This window comes from Ischnura elegans, chromosome 3 (assembly GCF_921293095.1).
Source record: "Ischnura elegans chromosome 3, ioIscEleg1.1, whole genome shotgun sequence".
NCBI classification, from domain to species: Eukaryota; Metazoa; Arthropoda; class Insecta; order Odonata; family Coenagrionidae; genus Ischnura; species Ischnura elegans.
Genome location: NC_060248.1, coordinates 125,610,146 through 125,636,905, shown reverse-complemented (window position 1 = coordinate 125,636,905; position 26,760 = coordinate 125,610,146). Strand labels below are relative to the sequence as shown.

The 26,760-nt window shown below is 40.1% G+C and overlaps 2 protein-coding genes across 9 annotated transcripts in view; one reads left to right on the top strand and one right to left on the bottom strand.

Moving 5' to 3' along the window:
- LOC124156540 (peregrin) overlaps positions 1 to 9,051 on the bottom strand; it is a 51,313-nt gene extending 42,262 nt beyond the window's left edge. For 4 of the 6 annotated variants that reach the window (XM_046531139.1, XM_046531140.1, XM_046531141.1 and 1 more), the window contains exons 1-2: positions 8,499 to 8,766; positions 8,177 to 8,373 (exon numbers count right to left, since the gene is read on the bottom strand). In XM_046531139.1, coding sequence (XP_046387095.1) covers positions 8,177 to 8,373; positions 8,499 to 8,673 — 372 coding nt within the window. In that variant the 5' untranslated portion in view covers positions 8,674 to 8,766. The other 2 variants (XM_046531143.1, XM_046531144.1) reach the window with 2 other exon arrangements.
- An 86-nt stretch (positions 9,052 to 9,137) lies between these two features.
- On the top strand, positions 9,138 to 18,473 carry LOC124156542 (radical S-adenosyl methionine domain-containing protein 1, mitochondrial-like). 3 transcript variants are annotated; one of them, XM_046531147.1, is made up of 7 exons: positions 9,143 to 9,295; positions 9,416 to 9,469; positions 9,644 to 9,861; positions 9,946 to 10,089; positions 10,173 to 10,667; positions 14,924 to 15,045; positions 16,548 to 18,473. In XM_046531147.1, the coding sequence occupies exons 3-7, from the start codon at positions 9,742 to 9,744 to the stop codon at positions 16,795 to 16,797; spliced, it is 1,131 nt and encodes a 376-aa protein (XP_046387103.1). In that variant the 5' UTR covers positions 9,143 to 9,295; positions 9,416 to 9,469; positions 9,644 to 9,741; the 3' UTR covers positions 16,798 to 18,473. The 3 variants fall into 3 exon arrangements, with proteins under 3 accessions (XP_046387104.1, XP_046387103.1, XP_046387102.1); XM_046531146.1 differs by having other exon boundaries at positions 9,416 to 9,861; XM_046531148.1 differs by lacking the exon at positions 16,548 to 18,473 and having other exon boundaries at positions 9,138 to 9,861; positions 14,884 to 15,029.
- The last annotated feature ends 8,287 nt before the right edge of the window (positions 18,474 to 26,760 follow it).

Sequence of the window (26,760 nt, the reverse complement as noted above, 5' to 3'; positions counted from 1 at the left end):
GCCTTAGTTAGGAAAAATCTTAAATACTTTGGCCCAAATACCAAAATTTCCATGTAATCGAGCATCATACACTCCAAATCACAGAAGAAAACTCTACACATAGATCAAATTATGCCAATCAACCATCTGTAGTGTTACTATAAAAAACAAAAGTAAGCTAGCTGCAGTATTGAAACTTTCAGATGGTACACTCAGGCAACTCTAGTTTTCAAAAAACATGTGACAAATATTTTCACATGTAATATTTTTCTGATAAAAAATCATGCATGGCTGTTTAGACAAATTTCCTCAAAAATTGACTTTTCCATGTGCATGTAAAAATCACATTAGAATAATAAGTCATCAAAATTGGAAGTCCTCTTGACCATAATATTTTCTTCAAGTAGGTACACAGTTAACTACCACTAATACAATAAATAGAGTTGAGGACCTCAAATTCGGAATCCAGAAATCAGGAAAAACCACAAATCCGGAACGTTTGAAAATTCCTCTACGTAGTGTTTTGACTTGCCACCTCGTGGCACCACTCTCCAAGCCTTCATCTGGGACTAATAGGAGGTTAGCACATGCTATGGACATACGCTAACAACCAAGGCAGGGACACGTAGGGATCTCATATATCGAGCACAAGAGCCTGAACGCATTTATAAATAAATTAATTAACAAAATATAGAAGCTATTGCACAGATTTACTGTTCGACTAAGGAAGGTATCAATAGATGTCGCAATGTCTGCTAGCGAATGCTATCAATGAAAGCTATTGAGCATGAAGGAAAAGATGTATTTATTGCTCGTTCTCAACCAGTATTAAGCACGTATGGTTCATGCTGCGGAAGCAATGGTCGTGATTTGACGTACATTGCATTAAAATTCTCAAAAAAAAAAAAAAAAAGGTGTAGCACCTTTTTCGCGTGCTGAAGTCCAGAAATCCAGAGACCCTTTGGTTCCAACCTTCCTGGATTTGAGGTCCTCAACTGTTCCTTAATAATATTCAGCAAATACCACTTTTTCAACAGCTAATAATAAATAGGGACACCTTGCAGATGTCTGATAATGTCATACGACATGTGGTAACTTTCTTCCTTAAGGGAATCAAGACCCCTATTTGCTCCCATGACTAAGAGTGACTCCACAATATATTTTGTTTTTGCATGTAGCACAGTAGACAAACTCACCCATATTTCGAGGCTTTCTACCAGGATGTAAGGTACGGGCTTCTTTTACGTCCATTTACCTGATTGAAGGACTATGATGAGGGTGGGTAAGCTCGAAAATATCAAAAGGGAAATTGAGAAAGGGAGAATATCTTAGGATTATGCAAAGTGAAATGGAAAGATGGTGGGGACTACCGAAGTGGTGGGTGTAGGTTTATGGATAGTGGTGGGAGGAAAGTTGACTGTAAAGTCTAAGAGAGTGGTAGGTATAGATCAGGTAAGCAGTAGGATTCTGGTGGTAGAAACTGAGGTGCAACCCACCAACCTTGTGGTGGTTAAAACATGCTCACCAGAAATAATATGGAGGAAGAAGTAAATAAAGGTGTATGAACATCTCGAGGAAATAATTAGGGGAATCCCGGGTAAGAAAAATCTAGTATTGATGGCGGACTGGAATGCCTCAGTCCGGGAAGGGAGGGATTGGAACCAAATAGGAGAATTTGGATTAAGAATGCAGGACAACAGGGACAGAGCACAGCAGAATTTTGCAGGAGAAACAAGTTATTTATCACACACGTCATGATTATGAAAGCTCTGAAGGGGGACTATGAAGAGATAATACCAGGAACTAGTGGAAAATAGTATCTGAGAAATTGGAGATACAAAGATTGTATAGAAAGGGTGAGAAAACATAAAAACTGGAATGGTTAATGCAACCAAGAAGTCAATTGGCTACTTTGACAGTAGAAGGATGAAGAAGCTGTGGACAATGGAGGAATTGACACCAAAAATGGAGGAGAGAGAATGAAGTGAAAGAATGTGGACATAGAGGAGGGCAAAAGCATTTTTAGGGAAATAAATAATAGATTATGGTGTGAAACTAAGATGGTATGGGAGGCGGAAAAGACAGAGTGAGGATATTGGAAAGCTTCATAAGGAAGGGGAGGGAGGTGAATTTTACACCAAGGTTAAGTCGCTACCAAGCGGCAAAAGATGGAAGGATGCAAAACAAGAGAGAAGAGGTTCAGAATAGATGGATGGAATATGCAGAGGACCCGTAATAGGCCAGAAATATTGAATTTATAGGAGGAAAGTTAAGAGGAGGAGGACAATCTTGAGCTGGGAATCTTAGACTTAGAAAGCAAGGTCTTGGTGATATGAAGGCTAGGAAAGCAGTGAGCCTGGTCAATATCCTGCATGCGCTAAGACTAGAGTGCTTTACAGAGCAGAAACATGGACACTTAGGAAGAAGGATGAGAGAAGACTGGAGCAATTCTAGATGTGGGTGTGGAGTAGACATTTGGAGAAGGTGAAGAGGACAGAGAGGAGGAGGAACGACAAAGTGCTGGACATGGTGGGTGATGAGAAAGGGCTTCTTAATTAAATACATAGGAGGGAGAAGGTTTGGATGGAGCGTTCAGGGTGGGGAGGGGATGTTGAAAACAGTGATAGAAGGAAGAATTTTAGGTAAAAAAGGGAGAGGAAGGAAGAGAATAAGAATTTGAGATAGAACGAAAGCCTTATTGTGAATTTAAGAGGGGAGACCATGAAGGAAAGTGGGAAGACTGTCAGAATAATCCTTAAATACTCCATGGAAACCTAACTTAATTGGTGGAATACTTTAATAAACTTCCAAAGATTGCCTAAAGTAACCAATGTAGTTCAACCCTATTGTGATCCCTGAAACCATAATTATATGTAAACTATGGAAGGCATAGCTGAGCCCCAAACACGCATTCAAATTTAAAAACAGTACATAAGTGACAACAGCAGCAATGGCAAACGCTACCTTGCCCTCATTTTCCAGCTGAAGGGGGAGATTGCCTTATAATGGCGGGCTCAGCTTGGAAGATTCGAGCTACGAACTCAATCAAAGTCTCCCACACCAATGTAGAATCCCTTAGGGCTCATTGGACGGACTTCTCCGAGTTACTTTCCTCCAACAAGCATGATATCATGTGTATTTCGGAGACTCACCTCCACCCATCCCAGCCCGATGTCTTCTACACACCAAACAACTATGTACTGTCTGCACCGGAACGAGTGGACGTACAAAAAAGGGGAAAGGGTTGCAATCGAGGATTGCCGGCCTCGGTGGCGGCGGGGTAAAGTCCTCGCCTGCCAAACCGAAGGTCGCAGGTTCGAGTCCCGCCTGGGTAAGTTACCCTTATCCAGGGCATGGATGTTTGTGATTGTTAAATGTTATCAACCCCGATGTAAAGGCCAATTAGTGCTGTTTTCGGTGGTGTGTGAAATAAATAAAATCAAAAAATAAATAAAATCCTCACCAGGAATGGTATTGGGACCAGGGTCGTCCAGTGGTCGTGCGCAACTCAGCGGGAACGGTGCAAATTTCTCTTTCTAGAGATTAGACTGATAGGATCAAAACTGCTCATCGGGGTCGTTTACTGCCCCCCTAACACCACAGCCCCGCAAAAAGTGTTCCAATTTTTCGCCCAACATCTACCAAGTTATAATCAAGGCCTCCTCTAAGGGGACTTCAACGTCCCTATCAACCGTGATGAAAGCACATCCCGTGCATTCACTCGAGGTGCACAGGATTGAGGACTAACGGTCCTATCACGTCAACCGACGTACCATACCCAAACGTCCCATAATACTCTTGACCTTATATATGTGGCGGACGCCCAACGCGTCTACAACTTCCGGCAGACCCCGGTGCCCGGGCTGTCCGGTCATGATATGATATCATGCGAGATACATGGCCAAGCTCCAGTTTTCCCCCCAAGGAGTATCCTAACCCGCAGTCTAACCAAGGTTGACCCGGTGGCACTTCTGAATGATCCGCTGTGGGTCAAATTGGAGGAGATTGATGACGACTGTGACCCCAACGTAGGAGCAGAACAGATCACAGCGGTCATCCTTGGGGTAACGAATGCACACGCCCCAGTAAGGAAGATCAGACTCCGGAAGCCTCCTGCACCATGGCTTACCCCCGATATCAGTGCACTAATGAATGCCAGAGACAAACTCTACGTTACTTTTACCAGTAGTAAAACTCCTGAAAGCTGGGAAACTTACAAGGTCGCAAGAAACAAAACCAAACAAACAACCCGGAATGCCAAGAGGAGGTACTTCCTTAAACAGGCCAGTGCCAGTATCGTGGCTTTTTGGAAGAACATTCGAACCCAGGGGGTCACTCGTTTGGGAACCCTTGCTGACACCGCTATCTCACCAGAGGAACTGCTGCGCAGCTTCACTGAAGAACACCCCCCAACTAGCATATCGGTGCCCATCATGCCTCCTACCGATTACCCTCCATTTGTTTTCTACTGTCACAGTAAGGGATGTTGAGAGGGCTGTGGGAAAACTCCGCACCCACACACCCGGACCAGATGAAATAACCGCTGTGATGATCAATATGGTGGCCGCAATGATCATAAAACCACTGTCACTAATAGCTAACGCCAGTCTCAAGAAGGGAATATATCCGGAAGTATGGAAGAGGTCATCCATCATTTCGATCCCCAAGGTATCCTCCCCAACAACAAGCCGTCACTATCGCCCCATTGCAGTCAGGAACTGCCTTGGAAAAATTTGGCCACCCATCTGCGTTCGCGATGGACCACCTTCAGCCTGGCATTGCTGCTCAGTTGGACTCCCACAGGGTTCATGTTTGTCCCCTATACTGTTCAGTCTATTCATAGATGGGCTGGGCAGATTATCCACACACAGTCGGGTGATGCTATATGCTGATGACGTCATGCTGGTTGCCGACACGGACGCCTCATCCCTCAGTGACTGCATTTCAAGTATGAATGAGGACCTGGTGTGCATGAGTGAGTGCCTTACGGGGTTGGGACTGTCGATCAACACTGAGAAAAGTAGGGCCATGATCATTGGTAATACACGGCTACGTACCCACCATCATGGACCCCAAACCCCATCCATAACATGCAACAACGCGACCATCGCATTCGTTAGTAACCTAAAGTACCTGGGCATACAAATCACACCGGACCTTTCCTGGGACAAAGAAATATCAAGCACAATCTCCTAAATACACTGGGGTATAAGATGCCTTAAAGGGATGCATTTTAAACCGCGGGCAAAAACAAAAAAAACGCTTTTTAAATCACTCCTCCAACCCACCTTGGACCACTGCCTAGTCCCCTGCAATGATATGTCTGGGGTAGACGTCAGTAGACTCCAGGTGGCCCAAAAGGCCTGCATGCGTTATGCCCTGCACCCTGGCAGGATGGAGCACATGACGCCATACTACAGACAACATAGAATACTAAAAATCAAAGAAAGACAAACACTCCTCACGCTGATTTTGGGCAACAAGATCTGGGAAAACAAGGTACCCCGCTACATTTCCTTAAATTTCTCCCTGCTAGGATTTCATCACAATATCAACACTCGTAATGCAGGTAAACTCTTTAACATCCCCCATCACAGCACGTCCCGGATGTCAGGATCCTTCATTGTAACGTTTGCCAGCATGTACAATTCCCTCCCCCAAGATCTGAGAGAAAACCTCTCAAAAACAAAACTATACAATTATTTACTCAAGAGATACACCGCAACAGTAAATGCCTAAAATTTCCCACGCCCCAACAACCATTAATACATCCCTAAGCTCTGATCATAGTCATGCCTATTTATTTATATTTTTCCATTTATTTATGTATTTATTGTAGCATATCGATACTCGTTTCTTATTTAATTATCTATCCACTTCTTTTATTTATTTATTGATTTTACACATTTCTGTAATCAATCTTTTACCGGATTTACCGTTTTAGTATTATTACACCCAATACACTGTTCTCAGAATTTCATTATTTATTCTTTATATTCTTTTTAACGTACCTATTTTAATTATTTGATCATCCCAACATTTTATGATTCTTTATTGATATTTTATACAAATTTGTTCAGTTATCAGTTTTTAATTTCTTCAAACCTCACATATTTCTTTTATTCATTGTTTTATCATGCCTTTTAACCTGGTTTGTGTTAACTTCTAATGGCTTAAATTTAATCTATAATTTATTCCTACCATGTATCATACCTTCCTGAGCGGTGACTGCTACAGGAGGCCACTCAAAGACTTGACCGGCTCAACAAGATGCCAGGAAGGAGAAATTCTATAAAATCTCGATGGACAACTAGACGAAAGAATGCATTAGTACCAATTCCTGTATTTAAGTTCAATATCAAAAGAAATCCCATGTAAAAGAGCCCAGGCCCTAGGGAAGAGGGGGCCGGATTGTGGCCTCACCTCAGCCTGGAAAAATAAACAGCAAAGTCAAGTCAAGTCTGCCGTGTGGATGCAAGGCGACACCGTTCCCGGGTGCAGATCATCCGTGCGGCGAGCAGCAGCCATTCCATGAACAAGCACTGCACCCCTGCACACGCACCGCACCCCCGCGCACGCACGCATTGTGCGGCATTCTCCGACGACGAGGCATTTCTACCGCACCACTCCACTGTCCAACTACTAATTCCCTTATCCCAAGAAGAATTGCAACCGACCTATGTTCAGGCTGACGGGCAATATTGCTACGCATCTTACAGACATTCTCCCAACAACGTAAACACTGCCTCATTTAAACTACTCTCCAAATTTAATTGAAGTCTCTCTTCTATGTCTCAACATACGTCTTATCTTTGGTATATTGTTTTTTTTTTTAATGGGAAAAAATAAAACAATAAAATATTTTGAATGCTAGTTAAAAAAAAGTAAAAAAAATCTTACAAAGAAGAAGGCCTCACCTGGGCCTTATAATAAAAAAAATGTAGTTTCCGACGTCGCACAGTGCTTTTGAAGCATTCATGCAAACCATGTTTATGAATCCGTGATCTCGCAGCTACGGATGTGCAGTTTTCGGAAACTAGGTATTATACGGAGCAGTGGGAATACGAGTGCAATCACCTTATCGCCGCTACAATGATCACAGTCGGGAAAATAAAGCTGCTAATGATTCTGGAAAGTAATCTAAAATAACATAAAATGACGGTAGATAATAATAGATAGATTGATTTACATATATAATGAAAAGTACAATAAATGAAAGTTTGGACCCGAAGATGGGAGCTGGAACGCTCCCGAAACTGTCGTCCGCAAAAACATGAATCAACGCGGTGTAAACCCGGAAAACCATCACCAAATGAAAGTAAAGTTTGGATTATTCGTGTTTCCTGATTATTCACGCCGCCTCTCCCCATCATTAGCCCAGATAATCGGGAATATGCTGTACTTCAAATTTTGATGGCTTTATCAGGCTATTTTGTTTTTACATTCATAAAGGCCTGTTCACACTGTACATTAAACCGTACGAGTTAATGTCCAAATGTATGACCGAGTGAATGAACACGAAAATGTACCGTGTAACCACCCAACTTGCATGCACATAAAATAGAACCAGTTCTAATTTGGTTCATGCATTAGTACATGTTCCGTTCCAGTCCACAAAATTCATTCCCGCAAACAGACATTAACTTGTACGTGTTGATGCACCATGTAAACAGACCTTAAGAAATTGCCACTTTTTAAGGAAATTTGTTTTTAAAAACATGCTTGATCGTTTATAACATAAAAATTTTGAGAAAATATTTGTGACATGATTTTTGAAAACTTGAGTTGCCTGAGAGTACCATCTGAACGTTTCAATACTGCAGCTAGCTAAATTTTGTTTGCACAATAATGCAAAACTGTCTAATTGACATAAAGTGACCAATGGGTAATTTTTTTTCTGCCTTTTGGTACCAGAAAATACTCATATCTTATAAAATAATGGTATCTGTGGCCAAATTATTTCAGATTTTTCTTAACTAAGGTTGTACCTAAAGGCTGGGAAAAAATGATCAAATCTAAGATTGTGAGTTTGAGAACACCCTCGTTTGTAATTTTAAGGAATGGGCCCATATACGCTATCAGCCTAATCCAAAACATAAGCTTGTATAGCTTAAAAACACTATTGTGGGGTTAAAAGAATACGATATAGACTACATTTATTAACAACCTGATAATTCGTTGGCAATACAAAACTTACCTTCGACATTATTTCTAAAGTATCACATATGTTAATTCTTTGGATTCTTCCTCCAACATCAATCTCAACCATCTTCTGCGCCTCAGCGTAGGTGAGACCTTCACGAACCGGCGAACTACCGATGTCCGGTGTAGAGGGAAACTTAGGTCGATGAGCTCCATCTGCTCGAGGTGTTTTACTTTTCTTCCTTGCCGGAGCTGAAAATATTCCTTTATGTCAAATTTTACAGAAATTATTTCATTGCCATTAGAAACCACCCAGACTATGCCATACAGGAAACTCTAACAGCCACCTACGGCACTATGACATGACAGGAAGTTACCTGGATTTGAAGGGGGGTTGGACAGTTCTCCATCATGGTTAAAATTATAAAGGTGGTATTGAAGACCACATATACTCTTATACACTTTGTCGCAAGTTTGTACTGGGCAGTCATAAGGTGGTTTTGATTGCCTTAGCCTTTTACAAAACTGATATATATCAAAATCTAATCCCATCGTTTTCTCAAATACACAGAAAGTGCATTCTTGAAATATTTAAGACTATAAATAAGAAATAAATAAAATCATGAAGTAAAGTAAAAATAAAATAAGGGCTGCCTTCACTTACACATCTCCTAATAACTGAAGAAACCCGATATTGTCCAAGACACCACAGCCACCACTTAACCTTACATTAAGTCAAAACAAAAACAAAACATCGTTCAGGGAGTAAATCAATGACAAACGGACACATTTCAGCACTTGACGCAATATTCAAGCGTAAAACGAATGTGCACGAATGAAAACTTCAACTACAGCACCGTTTCATAGCTAAATTCAACAAATTTCTTTTCTTTGCACTCGAAAACATGAACTCTTGTTATGGCTACACCGCTCCCTACAAAATGCGAATTGGCTCTAAAAGAAAGACAAATGAAATTCGTTACATTGTTGCCATGGTTGCTGGTGAAAATCGATTTCAGCCTGCGCACTGACATGTGTGGATATGTGGGATATGTGCTTGGATTCGAATGAGCTTTTGAACGTTATGAGGGTGATTAAAAAGAAGGAATTTTAACAAGAAAATTTAACAATGGGAGATTAGGGCATCGTGATTAGTCATAAAAATCTCACTGCAGTCAGTCATTTTAATAATCATTGGGCCCGTATTTGAAGTTGGGCACATGATTGGAATGATTGTAATTCTTTTGTGAAATACATTACTGCGTGGCATAAAATTAGCTTTGTTCATTTCTAGGTATGAATTATTTTCCGAAGTTTTATCCTCAGTTTATATCTCTTTAAATTTCTGGTAAGTAACCACGCCACTAAGAACGACTGCGTTTGTGCCATACAAGGTGCGTGCATGTGGGGAAGGAAATGTTTGCGATGTATCTAATGCGGCAAAAACAACATATCTTCCTGAATAAAAGAATGTTCGGGTTATTCCTCGCTAATGACCATCTGTACCCTGAATCTTATGTAGAAGAAGCTTCCCTCTATGTGCATTGGCCGTATTGTAGAAAGAGATGCACTTTCTGCAATTTTAACAAATATCTCGAAAAAGATGTCAACCATGAAAGAATGCGAAATTGTTTAGTTAAGGAAATGCAGCATATTATCGAAGAGACTGCTGTCAAGAGGGTTCATTCTGTATTTTTTGGAGGTGGCACCCCAAATCTTGCCGAGCCAGCTACGATTGAGGTATTTAAATGAGGAAACATTGAATAAGAATAACCTCTTCTTCATCATCTTGCATCTAACTTGCCGGGAAATAATTATTTTTAGGCCGTTTTAAAAGCGGTTTCTGACTCAACGCAATTGATAACTGGGGCTGAAGTATCAATGGAAACTAACCCAATAGGCAATAATTCAGCTAAACTTGAAGATTTCAAAGCAGCTGGCATCAACAGAGTTTCAGTCGGAGTTCAAGTAAATCACTGCAGCTTCTTTAAGGAATCTATTTTGACAAATGTTTTGTCAGAGGAACTAACTTCTTTGTGTTTTACATTTAGGCTTTAGATGATGACAGCTTGCAACTACTTGGAAGAGAACACTCAGTCGAAGAGGCCCTCAAGACTTTAGAGCATGCTATAAGACTTTTCCCTAATCGTACATCAGCGGATGTAATATATGGCTTGCCTGGCCAGTCACTTGGTGATTGGTCCACCACCCTTAGTCAACTAATTCCTCTCTTGGACGACCACGTGTCTGTTTACCAGTTGACTCTAGAAAGAGGAACAAAATTGTTCAAGATGTGTGAAGAAGGGAGAATATCCCCTCCCTCAGAAGATCTATTGGCTGATATGTATGATCTTACATATGACAAGTTGAGGTCTTCTGGCTTTATTGCTTATGAGATATCCAACTTCTCCCGGAGCTTGGAGGCTCAGTCAATCCACAACAAAGCTTATTGGCATGGGAAACAGTACATTGGGATTGGGCCTGGTGCTCATAGCAGATTTGTTCCCCTAACACCTTTACATGCAAGAAAATCTTCAGACAAGCTGGTGAGTTAAAGTTACCAGGGAACACCATGCTCTCATCATGATATTTTTGTTTCAAAAATCCTAGTCCAGGGGGTATTTCCCTTACTTTTTGATGGAATGGTTTGGGCTAGTGATGCCGTCTTCAGTATCAGAAGTGATGAGTGGCTAGTTTATCATCTTTAGTGATGTCCTAGCTTGCTTCACTAACCCTACCAAACATCAGGTGCTCAAGTTCAGGAATTACTCCCCAATTTTCAAGTAATTATGTTTTTGAAAGCACTGTTTAAATGGGTATGGTTGGTTTTCCATTTGTACACCTATGAATTCACATTTGAATGGCCCCTCAGGTCCCTTTTTTTGGAGATTTACATAATAAAATTAATTTTTATTCAGGAAACCAATGAGGAAATTCACTCAGACCAGAAATAGTGAATCATTAAAAGAATTGCGTATAGGAGGGATAGATAAATGTACATAGGAATAAAACCAGTTTTGATAAAACACTTAAGATGCAGCCCAGTGGCACAGCGAGGGGGGGGGGGGGTTTGGGCGATAAAACCCCCCCCCAGAGCTGAGATAAACTGTTAAGTTTAATCCATTTTACTTCATTTGACTAATGTACACCCATGTCTCGTATAGCGCAATTTCGATTAGCGCAATTTCGATATAGCGCAAATTCGTTCCTCGGGGAAACATTGCAACGCAGTGTAGCCTAATCAAAAATCTTAAACGCTCTCGTGATAAAACGTGAACTTACGCTAAGTACACACGAAATTTCTATCAATTTACGCATATTAATATTATTTCTTGCCTCAAATCTTCTTTTTTGTTTATATATTAATCGAAATTCATTGCTGCGCAATTGCCAAAAGTATTACTCGTCATTGGGTCTAGAAAGCCGGCCTACCGAAGATTTATCTCGTCTCCTTAACAGAATGATAATAAATAATTTAGATCGTTAATTAAGCGTGGGGCTAGTGGAAAAGAGTTTTTTTTTTCAGCAATACGGTTTGAGACGTATTTTTGCCGTCGTAGGTTACCGGGCGATTGCCTTCCAGGTAGAGAGTCTACGCTAAAGCCTTCAAGGTCATCGGTATTCACGGGGGAGAAATGGAGCGGTGACCGAGTTGCGTATGAATAGCATCAACACATAAAAGGGTCCGCTATAGAGTCTCAAACACAATGGCTTCGTTCCCTCCCCGCAGTCGTAGGCCTTCTGCGTCTCAGGAATACAGTTCAGCAGCGGAAGGTGATATAGATAGAGCCATACAGAGTAAAAACCAAGAGAATATGGAAAAAAATAGGAATGCGTGTAGAAAAATCAAGAATTTATCAAGAAAAACCATTAACCTAGAAGAGGACTTGAGAGAGGTCAATTGCTTTGAAAATGGAGAGCGTCAAAGCGATATTGCGCGGAAGTTTAAACTCACGATGCCTTATTCTGAATAAAGACGAAGCTAAAATATCAGTGACCTCAGCCGCACCAACTTCAACCAAGCGGTCTACACATACGGAAAGTTCATAGTGAATCAGTACAAAAAGACGAGAGTGGTAATCGCTCCGAGACATTAAGTGAAAGCTCCGGTTGGTTCCAGAATTTAAACGGCAAGCAGGTATTTTCAGTGCGGCGATATCAGGTGAATCTGCAAGTGTTGATAGCGCAGCCACCACAACATTTTCTGATGAACTCCAAGCTGTTATTTAAAGTGGCTCCTTTCCCCCTCAACTAGTTTTTAGTGTTGACGAGACGATATTGTTTTGGAAAAGAATGCAATCTCGTTCATTCATTTTCAGGGAAGGAAAACCTGGGTCAGGTTTCAAGGCATTTAAAGACTGTTTCACGTAGCTGCTAATGACTCGGAGGACTTCAAATTAAAATGATTTATCATTCATAAACTCCGCTAGCTATGAAATGGCAGTTAAAGTAGCATTTTCCTGTCATTTCGATGAGCGACAAAAGGGCCAGGGTGACACAATAGTTGTTTTTAGACTAGTTTGAAAAATCATCAACTGCCGGCAACGCATTACGATCCCCTGAGATAGCAGATGTTAGCCCACCCGCACGACAGGACGGAATTTCGAAAGCACGTAAGAATTTTTTTTAACGTGAATAAAAGTCTTTGAATGCGTGAATACTATCTTTAAAGATGTTTTAAACTATAAATATTTATAGAAATAATGTTTTCTAAGGCTTTTTATGGGAATATAGATGTTTTAGAGGAAATTCAATACCCAAGACCTATGCTACCAGGAACGCATCCCTATCTTCCCTATGTTAAAACGCTCTCGTATAACGCAAATTCGTATAGCGCAAAGACCCCAAGGAACGCATCCCTTGCGCTATACGAGACATGGGTGTACTTATGGAAGAGTGAGAGGATTAATAAAATATCCCCCAGAAAGCCATAAAACTCACAATTTTGAACCATTTATCTTAAATATTTTCTGGGGGACAATCCCCGCACCTCCTGCTTATCCTGGCGTGTATACCACACATCTCAGGTCTAGTTCTGCCTAAAACCCCCCCTAGCCTTAATTCATAGCTGCGCCCCTGATGCTACCCCCTTTCATGGGTTGGTGTCAGTGGTGTAACCAGAGGGGTCCGGACCCCCCCGTGAAATATAAAAACCCAATTATTTTTCATTCATAAAAGAAGACAATATATGGAAAAATCATGAATTTTCTTAATATTTCTTTAGCAAATGAAGTACCTTCGATAATGAAAAATGTTAAAATTAGTTAAAACCCCTCTACTTAGTACTGTATTTCAAAAAATTTTCCCTCCTGGTTTTTGGACCCTGAATGAAATTCCTGACTAAGCCACTAGTTGGTGACATCACTACGTTCAGGCTCTTTGGGAAGAATCACTTGCTGAGAGAAAAGAATCACTCACAACAGTGTAAGAAACACAATCCACATGAGAGTGAGTAGTTGGGGAGAAGTGGTGATTTGCTTGTCAGTTGTTCGTTCCATCATCAACTGTCTGCAAAAGGGTTAAAGCCGACAATGTTTTGCCAAGAATAGTTCATGAAGGACACTACAGATGGAAAAGTACAGGTCTCTTTACCCTTTGCGGTCCAACGTCGAGGCTGGCTCGACAAGTTTAGTGCTACAAACACTGGGCTTGTCGTAGCATCAGGTCTTACTACGAGTTGAGCTTGACATCAAGGCGAAGCGATTTATACAAGGGCAATGCTTCAAGAGATTTCCTGATTTGCCATCAACTCGAAGTTAGACCTAATGCAAAGACAAGCCAAGTGCTTGTAGCACTAGACTTGTCGAGCCAGCCTCGACGCTGGACCGCAAAGGGTTAATATTGTAAACTGTATCAGAACAATAAGAAAGAAATTGTCTTGTGAGCCCATGAAGGGCATCATTTACACATAGGTCTATCTATCTCCTGGTTGATATTCTGCCTCATCGACAAGACCCCTCTTATTGTGTAAGGAGGTCCTCTGCCTCCTTGGTTGCACCTATCCTCTCCAAATCCCTTTGCACTTTTGAACTCTCCACCTCTTCCCCTGGATCATCTTCCCTCAGGATCAGCAAGCTATGTGTGCATCATTCAGCCAACTTTCCTCTTCTAGGCTAAGAATATTCCCAACCCTCTTCATTCTACTTCTTGGTTTGTTTGTGGTTCATTGTTGTTTACAGTCTTACGGTGGTGCAGCTAGGAGGGGGTTTTGGGGGATAAAACCCCACACAGAACTCAGAGAAATTTTAAAATTTAATTCATTATACTTAATTGGATAAATATTACTTATAGAATAGTGAAAGGTTTCATGAAATACCCCTCAGAAAGCCGTAAAACTTACCATTTTGAACCATTTATCTTAAAAATTTTCTGGGTGAGGGTCCCCACACCTCCCACTTACCCTGGCAGGTATTCCATACTCCCCAGTATTAGTTGTGCCTATAACCCCCCTGGCCTTAATTCCTTGCTGCGGCCCTGCAGCCTTGTGTCTATTTCCTTATGCTTCTATTGCTAGAGTCCACATGGTTGAATTGGGAAATTTTCTCCTCTGCCTGTACTAATTTTCACTTCCATCAACCAAATTCTCTCAGTGACTTGCAATTTTGGATGTGAATCAAAGACTCCGTTATTGACTTAATTACCACTTATTAACCGGATAACAACAATCTTGGATAGCTATCCTCATTATGTATTTATAAAATTAAATATGGTGATTGTATTCATTAGTCACCCTATTTCTACCACAAACTTCCTCTTTATAAGGTTAATGTGAGCTGAAAATTTTCCCTCTTGCATGCGGAAGGGAGAGAGAGTGGCACAAGGCATGAGAGAAGCTCGAATACAAACCCTGGAGCCAGCACCATGGATGAAAGAAGTTGAATCATTTGGACATGGAACTCGTTTAAGAAGGCAACAAACGAAAAGGTAATATGTACCCACCATAGTGTGTTCATTTAACCTAAATAATTTCACACTTATATTCACTGCCTAGAGTGGTATGTATTGAAGCCTGCTTGAGAATCGAATTATCTGTATTTACTAACTTTATGAAACCTTGAACTGGATAAAGGTCTTTTCAGGTTTATAGAAATGTGAAAAAATGAGTGATAGTGAATTTTAGGAGTATATTAAATAGTCTACCATGGTCATAAATTTTGATTCTTTTGAATGGAAGTACATTCAAATTGATTAAAGAGAGACTTACGGGTGTATGCCGCGTTATGTATCGGAAATTGCCCAGACGTTTCGTGACCTACTGCTGGTCAGTTCTTCAAGGGAATGGTGCTGGAGTTTTGTTCTGCTGCCTTTCTATTTCAGGTGGGCGGAGGGGGTGAGGAGTGAGGACTGGAGGAAGGGGAAGACGAAGAAATGTTGTGGATGGCAGGGTTCCCTGTATTGCTCAATCCGGTATCTCTGTTATAATTATTTTTGTTTTTCTTTATCTCAATGGCTTTGCGAATGAGTCGGGTTTTGAAACTATGTCTCTCTTTAACCACCATGAGCGGCAAAAGCTTAAATCAAGAAATACATTCAAATTGTTATGGCAGTTTTCCTCTCAGTATCACCTTGCCCAAATCAGCAAAGAGATTTGAGGGTGGGGTGGCCAAATAAAATCCTGCATAGAGAAAAGTTGTCATGTAAAAAAAGCAATGGGGTATTTATATTATTGTGGGTGCAAGAAAGTAAAATCGCTTTATGCATGAAAATAACATGAGTTGCAAATTATATGCCAGAATGAAATATTCATGGGAATTAATCATCCCTCAATATTTAAAAAAGTAGTCTAACTAGATGTATTCTAATTCATTACATTTGAAAGTTGACCCACCTACGTAATATCTATGCATATGATGAAATGTCATCTCCAATAATTTTTGATTTAGGCTTTATTGGTTATGAGTATATTTATGAGTACCAGTAGGTAAAATGCATGAAGTGAGTGTTTTTTTTCATCTATTATTTTATTTCATAAGATAATATGTACCTATAAACAGAAAATTCCAAGTACGCATATTCATTCACGCTTAAATGAAGATTCTGATGGTCAGAACGAAATTTGTGTTGTACATTTTCTATTTCCAAAACCCTTGGTGGCCATGGTTTCCAAAATTATTTTGTCACGTGGTTAACTTTCTGGTAGAAATATTTTCCCATTGCATTATCTGCCTTATAATACCTGCAAACCAATAGCCAGAGCATATTGTATGCTACATTGTTTATGTGGTGGTTTAAATCACCTAGTGCTGTGAATTGAGTAAAACTCTGAAGAGCAAGGTGTCTCGATACCTCAAGTGGTAGAACATTATGCTTGAGTTCGGGGGTGCAGGCTCAAATTCTGGTCAAAGCAAATGATTTTTCTTCTTCAGCAGAATATTTGTCCTTTTCACTAAGTTTTTACATGAAAACGATTTTCTTTTGTGCGGCAGGGAGGTACTCGGTGAACTTGTGGCCGTTGGCCTTCGCACTTCGGGAGGAGTGGCGGAGAGCAGATGGAGGGAACTCGGTGCACCTTCATTGTGTGAGTGCTTTGTTGAATCCCCATGGCTGGCGTGGCTATTCAAAAGTGGTCTTCTGGAATTTTCAAACAACTCTCTGCTGGCAACTCAAAGTGGGTGGAAAGTTTTAGACCGCATCATACCGCATTTGCTTGATGAACTTGAAAGAGCCGTTGGCTAAAAGTGATGCACTACTCAAAAGTGGACATTTTATCTGACTTGGCAGAAGACTGTGTCACCAACTGTTTTTCGTGTTAAGGTGAAAGAAAAGTTCATGTGAGTTCACAAAAGTGAAGGTGAAAGAAAAGTTCAGAAAAAAACATTTCATTACTTCTGAACCCGAGATCTTCCATGTGGAGAAGGAGGGACGTAAGCTGGAAGCACTAGAATCCATGGAAATTATCAACCCTGTAAACTATGACAAAGGAATTATACTCAATGATGTGCTCCTCCCATCCATTATCACAGAAACTTCCCCTCCCCAAACCATCATCTCCCTCCACTTGGCTAATTCTATAGTCACTCACAGGTGCTCCTCACACCCATCTCCTCAGCTTCTTTGTAAATTTCCTCTCCCCCTTCCTTCCCAACTCTGCCTCATTCTTGCTGTCTTAGGGTGCTCGCATAGTGAGGAGGTAAGAAGTGGAGATAGAGGCCATGGTACCTCGAGGTTACACAAATACATCGTGTGTTACGGGCACGCCCATAGTGAGCAGGTCGAGGTAGAGGTACCTCGCGGTTCACCAGGAGGTCGCGCGGGACCGCTTTCAAAGACAAACGAGCTTGTCTTTCGAGCGGTATGTCGCGAGCTATATCAGGAGGCTTCTCCGTGATTGGTGCGTTCAAATGACATCCTAAATTTTTTTCCTGAAATTTGTCTGGATAATACTTAAGTTGTAAATACAGATGGTGATATTCTCCCAGATCTTGTCGTGCTTGATTTATGGGATGAGCACTGAATTCGCGATTACTTAACGACCAGTCAGCCACCACTTACAAGCTGATAACATGTCGTCACCATCACCACTACTATCGCTTAACATTGTAAAAATGTTACAACTAAGCAAATAACCATTACACTTGATGCCACACGGTGAAAGACTGGCACGTGATCGAGGCAATGGATAAGCTGCGTGCGTAAACCTCTTTACTATGCGATACTACCTCTACCTCAATATCCATCTCTACCTCTATCTCCACCTCCATCTCTACCTCCTCACTATGTGAGTACCCTTACATTGTTAATATGATGGGTTTTACGTAATAATGAATGCACTCCGATATTCTCTTCCCTTCACATAACCTCCTTTTGTCGCTATCCTTCCACCTGCACTGACCTTGGGTATTTAAGAGTTGATATTTCCTGTACCCTCACCAGATGACGTCATTCAGCAAAAAGCCAGTTGTGTGACATTAAATTTGAGAAATTTACAAAGTTATTTTATTTAACATGAAGCAATTTCACCCAGCGAGCCTGAAGCTATTGATTGTATGACTTTGGCGTCAAAGGATCAAACACATCCGAGTCCATTCTGTCCAGCACTGCCTCTGTCTTCGCTCTTCAACCAACTGGAAATTAGGTTCTCTTAATTTTTCCTTGACCTTGACATTTAGTACATAGTAAGCAGTTTTCTCTCTGACTTACCTTCTTTGGTATGCCCAGCTCTCCTCAGAAATTCTTCATTTCTCTCTTGCCAAGATGTCCCAGCTTCTGCTGTCAGGTAGTGTAGGTGATGTTATGTGGTTTTTTTTCTATGTTGAACTCCCTTATTATTTCTTCAAATGTAACTTCAATCCCTGTGGTGACATAATACATACATGCAAGAAATGTGGTTGGCTTGAAATATATTTTTTTGACCTCGAAAAAAACTGACTTTCCATCACAGGTCACTCCCTACCGTTATCCACTTTCCTTCAATTTGCCCTTGGGACGTCAGATTCTCATGCAATTGCATTGGGAAGAGACATTCAGTGCAATTGCATGAAAATCCGACGGAATGGTGAGAGTGAGAAACAAATCCCTTCTGAAGGTAGAAGGCATCGGAATAGTCACACTCCACATACATATCTGATGAGTGTGAAGGTAAGGACATTACTCTCTCTGACATACTCTGTGTCCTTTAGAAATCAAAAGACAAGTCTCTCTGTTTTGTCATATGATCTGAGGCAGCACTAATGAGAGTCCACACATTGTTATTACATATGTACTTGGCATTTCTCTCTTCAAGCGCAAGGCAACATGTTCCCTCGTAACAACTGAAATAGTGGCCTCCTCTCCCTTCTTATTTTCAGGCATTCCTTCCCGTTTGGCATTGTGGTTGTTCCTTGCTATGTACAAAATGCTTCGTTTTACACATACATAACACCAACATTTTCGAGGTGGTTGTAGTCCCGTAGCCCCTTCTTCTGTTTGAGCTGCCTTCAATGCCACCCTTATCTCTATCAAATTGGCTGTTGCTCCTACTTTGGTTCCGATCCTGAATAATCCTCAAAGCCACACATTCTTGCTTTTCTTCATCTGATCCTTATCCTCTTCACTGTCACCATCATAATTTATTCTGGTTGTACAACCAAGGTTTGACCGTTGCTTCTTATCCTTAGGAAGTCCAGTGAGATAGAGAACCACTAGTCACCTGTCTGTGACACCTAATCCGTTCTTTTGTAGCTGTTTATTCATATTTGCAATAAAGTTGCAGTACTGTTACATGGAAGGGTCGAGGCAAGTTCTCTGAATTTCTGTGTTGAGCTAAATTTGGTATTCTCCAGACAAATCTCCTCCATCATCACCCATGCCTCTTTTGCCGTCTTGTAATGAGGAACTTGCATGGGTCGTAGATTGCTCTAAAAACTATTTTGTATAAGTCAAAAAGATACATTAGCTCGCAAAAATACCTTCGGTTTCTCCATTCAACATCAAAAGAAATTAAAAAATTGCATTGAAAATCGAGAAAAATTTCTCTGAGCCGACCACTGCGCGAAGACACCCGAGCGTTGCCGAGGCCAGGCGTGACGTCATAGGTGCCTAAACAACCGTAGGGAGTAGGGAAATACGCTGAGCGCATGGTGTAAAATTTGTTTTGAGGGAGTATTTAGCCGCTCATTGTCACTTTATTTTGTTCTGTTATTCTTGGGCAAGTTTTCCTATTGCTATTGTGCCTAGATTATTACTTGGGATATTAATAATGCGGCATCGGGATGATGAAGTACAAGCGTTTCACTTCGTGTGTTTTGGCTATCAGAAAAATGGATGATAACGTTGCCACTCGTTCGAATAGTACACCTGAAATTCATCTACGTCTACATAATACCCCGCAAGCCGCCTAAAAGGCGTGTGGCATGGGGTGTTAGGACACCAGCCTTTTTTTAGGACACCAAAAATTGATGCCACGACCCTCATGGAATTTGTTAAGACAAATTATTGCTATACGTCGGCGGCAAATCGAGTTGTAAAAGAAACTTGTAATACTGGAGGATAACGATCGTAAGCTGTGCTGTTGACGTTAGAGTAAACTCTGCTGTTGAATTTGGCAACGCCGGATTAACGGAGAAGGTAGTCCTATCCGTCCTACGGTACGAATTTACAGCAAAACAGTCTGCACACAATCCACATGTGAGATCGCGAATCGGTTCCGCTGCCAACACACACACAAGCTACAACCTATTTCAATAATATAGGTAAATCCATAAACAATATACTAGCACATACCATAAAAATATAGTGGGAAATAGGCAAATAGTCTTATCAAAAACTGGATGTCACTATCACATTCTTATATTCATCACGTACAACTTACAATAACAGAACTCGTTATGATGAATACAACTATTTATTCACTGATTTAAACCCTTAAATTAGCCCACACAGGTGACATTTCTCACTACTATTCGTTGAAATAATGGAATAACAAACTTCACACACAGTTTTAATTTCAATAGCGTGATCGTGAAATGTCATATCTACGGTGAACAACGGAGATTAGCACGCCACTGACAATTTTACACTACTTTTAGACATTTATCGATAGCGTAATAGCACTTTTTATAATTCAATCACGATGGAACACTGATAACTCTTGGCCGATATTTTTCAACCTTGTCAAACTTTGTGCATTACAACCACTGGCACTGTGATTATTAGCAGTAGCTTAACGGGAGATGTCACGTTGAAAATAACACTATTTTGGCACAAAAATGTTCCTAGATGTCTCCAATCAGCGAGCAAAAGTTGCATTGATTGGAATTCTCCCCATAATACAAGCACAGACAGTCCTAAACGACGAATTCTCTGGTACCTACGAATAAACGGATGAAGTTATTGTATATAAAAGCTAAGCGGACATTAGTAAACATCAAAATCGTTCTAATTACATACTTTAATGAATGATATGCCGTCGATAACATCAACTTACAATTAACGTATCCCCCTTCCAATGGCCGTGGCTCAGACTCCTACAACGATGTTATTTAGGTATTATCAAATTTTTGGTTTAACTGCTCCAGTTTTATATTTTATGCCCTTACTCAGATATTAATATTATAAATAATGCAAAATACGAGGGCTTCCAAGCCTCTATCGTCGGATATTTATCTTTAAATATAAAATAATCAACACGTCTAACAAACGAAGCTCTCACAACTGCTGGTAACTATTACAAACAATCACAACAATAGCTTCGCGTGATGTTTAGGCACCTTTGACGTCATCGAGGCTTCGTCGGCAGTGGCTTGGGGGGTGAGGGAGTTTTTCCCGCGCTTTAAAATTCGTTATATTTATCATTAAATATCTCGCGAAGTAAAACTCAGATTTACATGCGGTTTTCTTTGTTGTATTCAGAAAATAATTTTCTGTCCGCCTATGAAATAAAAAAAATTCATGCAAGTTCCCCATTGGTGATATCATTTATCAGTTCCTGACTTACTATAGGGCCAATGCCTACAAGTTGCTCTGCCCGACTTAGAAACTCTGAATGTATGAGTTGGGTGCCTTTGCCATCTTCGTGGCCGATGACAGTTTCGCAACTGTCTCCTGCCAATAATGCCATCTGTACTCTTGACTTTCCACCCATTGTAATTCTTTCTTGTAAGCCTCTGTATACTGGGACACACAGCGGGCAACATCTAATGCCGCCTTCACGAATCCTTGCCTCATTTTGCTTCATGGATTAATGTTGATCTTGGAGCCTCCTACCACAGAGCCAACTGCCCATGCTGCAGAATATGGAGCCATACGTCCATGCCGCACAACACGGAACTGCTCACACAGCAAAGTACAGATCCTGCCTACTGAGACTGCAAGCATTACCTCAGCTTCATTGTCTCTTTTTCATGTGTTCTTTTTTGTATTCTTATCGCAAAATACAATTCATTTAATAGCATTTGATCTTTTCTTTGAACCATGTCCAGTCATGAGATGAGGATACCAAAGTTGTTTCCCCATCCTCAACAAGTGGACAGTGTAACAAGTTGTCCTTTTACGTACCTGGACCCATAACCTATTGAAATCATCGCATGCAAATGAATTATCACCGCCAAAAGTGCATATCAAATAAACTTTATTAATTTCCTTGCCAGATGTCTTCACACTCCACAGGGAGATCATCCTACACTAAACGCAATATTGTGACTTTTGTCTGTCACCAATTATTTTACCACCAATGATTTTAAGTCTCTAGGATTACCCTAAAGCTTTGCCACTGGTGTCATCAACACAACAGAATGCCAGCAATTCCAGTTTTGATGCCCTGCAACCACTTGCTGTGAATGTTGAATTGACACTTGACACATTCTTTAAGAACACCTGAAGCTATTAGTGTCAGTGAAGTGTAATTACATGTAATGAGTCTCTCTAATTTAAATTTATACCCAAATAAAAAATAGAGTCAGTAGCCGAAATGTTAGATGACCGAAGACGTAACCTGTGAACATGTTGATCGGAATTTTCTCTTGACACAGATTGAATGAGCAATGGTCGAAGGCCAAAAGATATGTACTGGACAACAGTACTTCTGTATACACATAAAACACACAACCTACATAAAATTATTAAGTTTCTCTCCATCTAAGCGTTAGCATCACAGGAATTAACCATAACAAATAATTTATCCAAAGTGAATTAATCTGTAACCACCAGCTTTAATGATTATCATTTTTTTAAATAATAACATGTCATTCTTGGAAATTGCATTTATTTACAGCTATAAAATATAAGTAAAGGTAATATTTACATTGCTTTATACAAAATTAAGAATGTAAATCGTTGTACCAGTTCATACACACTTCATATCATGAGTAAATACAGAGTGGTAACGTGCAATTTGCACTAAAATGACACAATGGCTGAGCACATAGCACTCTCACACAAACATACACATCCATAAATTTGATGAGTCTGATTACACATTATCAATTATTCCATTCTCAAATGGAATTTTTGTGTCAATATTTAAAAAAGTCTACTCATTTGGTTTCTAAATATTCAAGAAAGCAGGATACATTATTTTTGACTTATAAGTTAATATGTACATACAAAAATGGACTGCACGCTTTCAGCAATAGAGAACCCTAGTTTTGTGCCAGGAAGTATGTATTGAAATTCACAGCCATTCTTTCTGTTTTATGTCCCCTCACAGCCCCCTTGAGCCACAATTAAGAAATGCAAACACAAAACTTTCATGTTTTGACACCAATGTATACATCTTGGGATTTTCACTGGAGAACTCATCTTGGAACAAAATGGCACAATATTCTTCAAAATATGGGGGTTCAATCAGCAGTACATAGTTGGCAAACCCACATGCATTCCATAAGGTCGATATTTTAATACCAGATCGTGCGCTCCAAAAAAAAAAGAGATTCTGGTGGTGAGAGTAAAATAACTCCTCCAAACAATCCAACTCCACTCTTTCTAGCTTGGACAGAGGAGCAGCAAAACCCATGGCACAGTGTGATACAACAAGTATTCCACAGACAAAGGATAATAATAATATCATAGATCAACAGCTAATAGCGCCCACGTGTGAGTGCCTATGGCTTCATTTTGAGATAGATTCCTAGTGACTAGGATTTGAAAATGGCAAAATTCAAGCAGATGCTTTCAAGCTTAATAGCCTGCCATTAGAAATAGCTGCACTCAGGGCAATTACTACAACCACAGTATATAGAATAATATCATGAATCCTATATTGTCTATAAATTTTTCAGTGTGGCGAGAAACCCTTTCAATACAATATCAATTAAGTGGTACACTACAATGGATGTTTACAGTGATTGGAAGATTCCAATTAACGCACCCAAAGTCGGCATTCGATTCATGAGAAGAAAAACTGTAAAAAAAAGCATTTGTCACACCCAACATGAGTGTGAATTTCACAACCATCAATGCATGTACTTGAAACACGAGGAGTGCAAATGTGAGTATGTATTATCATGGGCCACATAGACTAAAGGCCGACTCAGTCTCACAAGAGAAGACATGCCTATCCATGGAACGTTATTTGTACAAGGTGCAAGAATATTTTAAAATAAAAAGGAGGGAAAACCATTAACTTTCCCACATTATCACCAATCAAGGCCAAAAAACTGAAGTCACAGGGTAAAATATACAACCTTAGATTCTAAAATGAAGGCAAACGGACACTACAGTCAATCCTGCCAGAGTTGTGCCAATACAGAATAAAGAGAACCTTGGTAACAGCACGTGTCACTCAGCAAATCCCTGTCCCCCATATAAGACTCAAACCCTCAAGTTCCTATATAACATTGTCAATTAAATGCAAATCACTAGAAATGTCTGGAATTACTTTTTATTTTGATTCTCTATTCTTTGGGTTACACCGAGTCCAGATTTGCCCGAGATCCTCCTGGCGTTTTCAGATTGAACAAACGTGATGGTTTGTGTTCGTCTTGGTCTTTAAATAGCCCTTCTCTACCTCCTTTCCATCTGCTGATTGATTTAAAGACTCTCTTCCATGATTGGTGGAGACCCACAGACAGATAGAAAAAGGCAGAAAGTAGGGGCTTCATAAAAACTAAGGATGTGCGAATAGTATCCACGAATACTCGAATGCTAGAAAGTATTCGATATTCGAGATCTCAAATAATTATACTAAAGGTACCGTCTCGAATACTTTGAATATCGCACCATACACTGTCGCATGCACGTCGTTCGTAGTTGACTTGGAAAAATGTAGAGAACTCTAGTCGTTTAGTGCATTCAGCGCCATTTTAGGCAAGTTGACAAATTACATCAAATTTGTGGATTAGAGCGGTGAAAAAAGTTCGACGTGGGGAACCGAAAATGATCGGGTGAAAAAATCCGAACCTAGTCAAAGATTCCCGCATTCATCTTTTAGTATTCGAATATTCGAGCAATTATTTAATATTCGAATTCGATATTCGAGTTCGAGAAATCTGCTGTTCGACCCATCTCCAATAAAAACTGAGACAAACACAGAGCAACACACCTTTGAGCTGAAGACTCCAGGAGAATCATTGGTAACACTTCGGTCTGGAGCAAATCTGAATGCAGAGTACCCCAAAAAATGGAGAATTATCAGTCACACGGTGGAAACCTGAGAAGTAACACACTTTACTTCGCTGCCTCTTTTACGGGTACATATATTGAACCCTTCCTCATCGGAAACCGTTTGCTAATCTCTGACTGTGGCCATCGAAGGACAACTCTAGCCGGCTTGACTGTAACTTCGGGGAAACACGTGATGGACAAAATAAAAAAAACAACAATATGATTCCACACTTCATTTGTCATACAATAAATCTTAATAGGTCATAGAAATTTGCAGCTAAGTGATGATAGCACAAAGAGCCAAAACCTTGGTTCGATGCTGCTCAAAAGTTTGAAATTGCACCAGTGTTTCTGTCTTTCAGGCAAAAATCTATCAATATCCTAACAAACGAAAGAAAGGGGCAAGCTTGGTGTCTTTAAATTTTTTGACAACAGTACTGATAGAGACGTAATGTCAAAAAAGAACCCGGTAAATATTTCAAAAGCAGTCTCCTCTACATTCAGGAAATTCTTTGATCCCCCAATGAACGCACACATGGCAATAAAATGAATCCTTAGGCCATTCATACACCCTGGATATCCTAATTTAATGAATGGTTGTCCCCGAACAACCTTCAAGCACATACTTTTTCACCTTTTGATGACAAAATTAACAAAAAAACATCAGTTGTACTGCTAAACATCCACATTTATACACAACATTAAAAAACAAAAAAATAAGCAGTATTTCTTCAGAAAGAGGGAAGAAAGTTGATATAGTCCATTTTGAAACTTCTGGGCAGGATCAGAGACCCTAGCAGCTGCCTAATGTAAATTCAAGCAAAAACCATGCATGCACTAATAAAAAGAGACCGATAAAACAAACATAAATAGGAAACACACATACAGGCTTTGCTTCATACAGTGGAATAGGTGCAGGTGCTTAGACAGTACAAATTAATGACTCTCTCCATTTCTAGGTAAACACTTCTTAACCATCAAATGGTCACTCGCGTGTAACCCATTTTTATATCATTATAAATATTCAAGCACCTCAAAGCAAAGGGCTTGAGATCAGCTATTAAAATTTTCTAGTCTATTTCAAATGATGATACACTTGAGAATACACATTAAGGTGAATAGAAAATTCAAGTATTCTCATTCTTACATTTTTCTTCAATTATCGAATCCATTCACCAAAACTTCTCGGCAAAATATTTTCTAAAATCGACACATCCTGAACTCACGAGTAAAAGGAGATTCATTGCAACAAAAAAGGAAGTCAAGGTTCCCACGGCTAAATTAAGTTTCCAGGTAATACCATCTCTGTTTGTACATGGCATCATAATGAGAAATGTTTACTTTTTTTGTAGTTAACGTAATAATCTCCTTTTATGCATCCAATAAGTAAATAAATAATTGTAAAAGAAATGTAGCTAAAAGCAATACAAGAGTCATTCACTCGAACACAACTCAATGTGGCAAGGAAAGACGAGTCACAACAAAAAACCAACTGCCCCCTTTCAGCAATTCTCTAGCAAGTAATAAATGAAAGTGAGTGAACACTTCTAATGAGATGGTTGGTGATGCCATCATAGATTTCTGGTACATTTACCCATTCAGGAACAAACTTTGATTGAA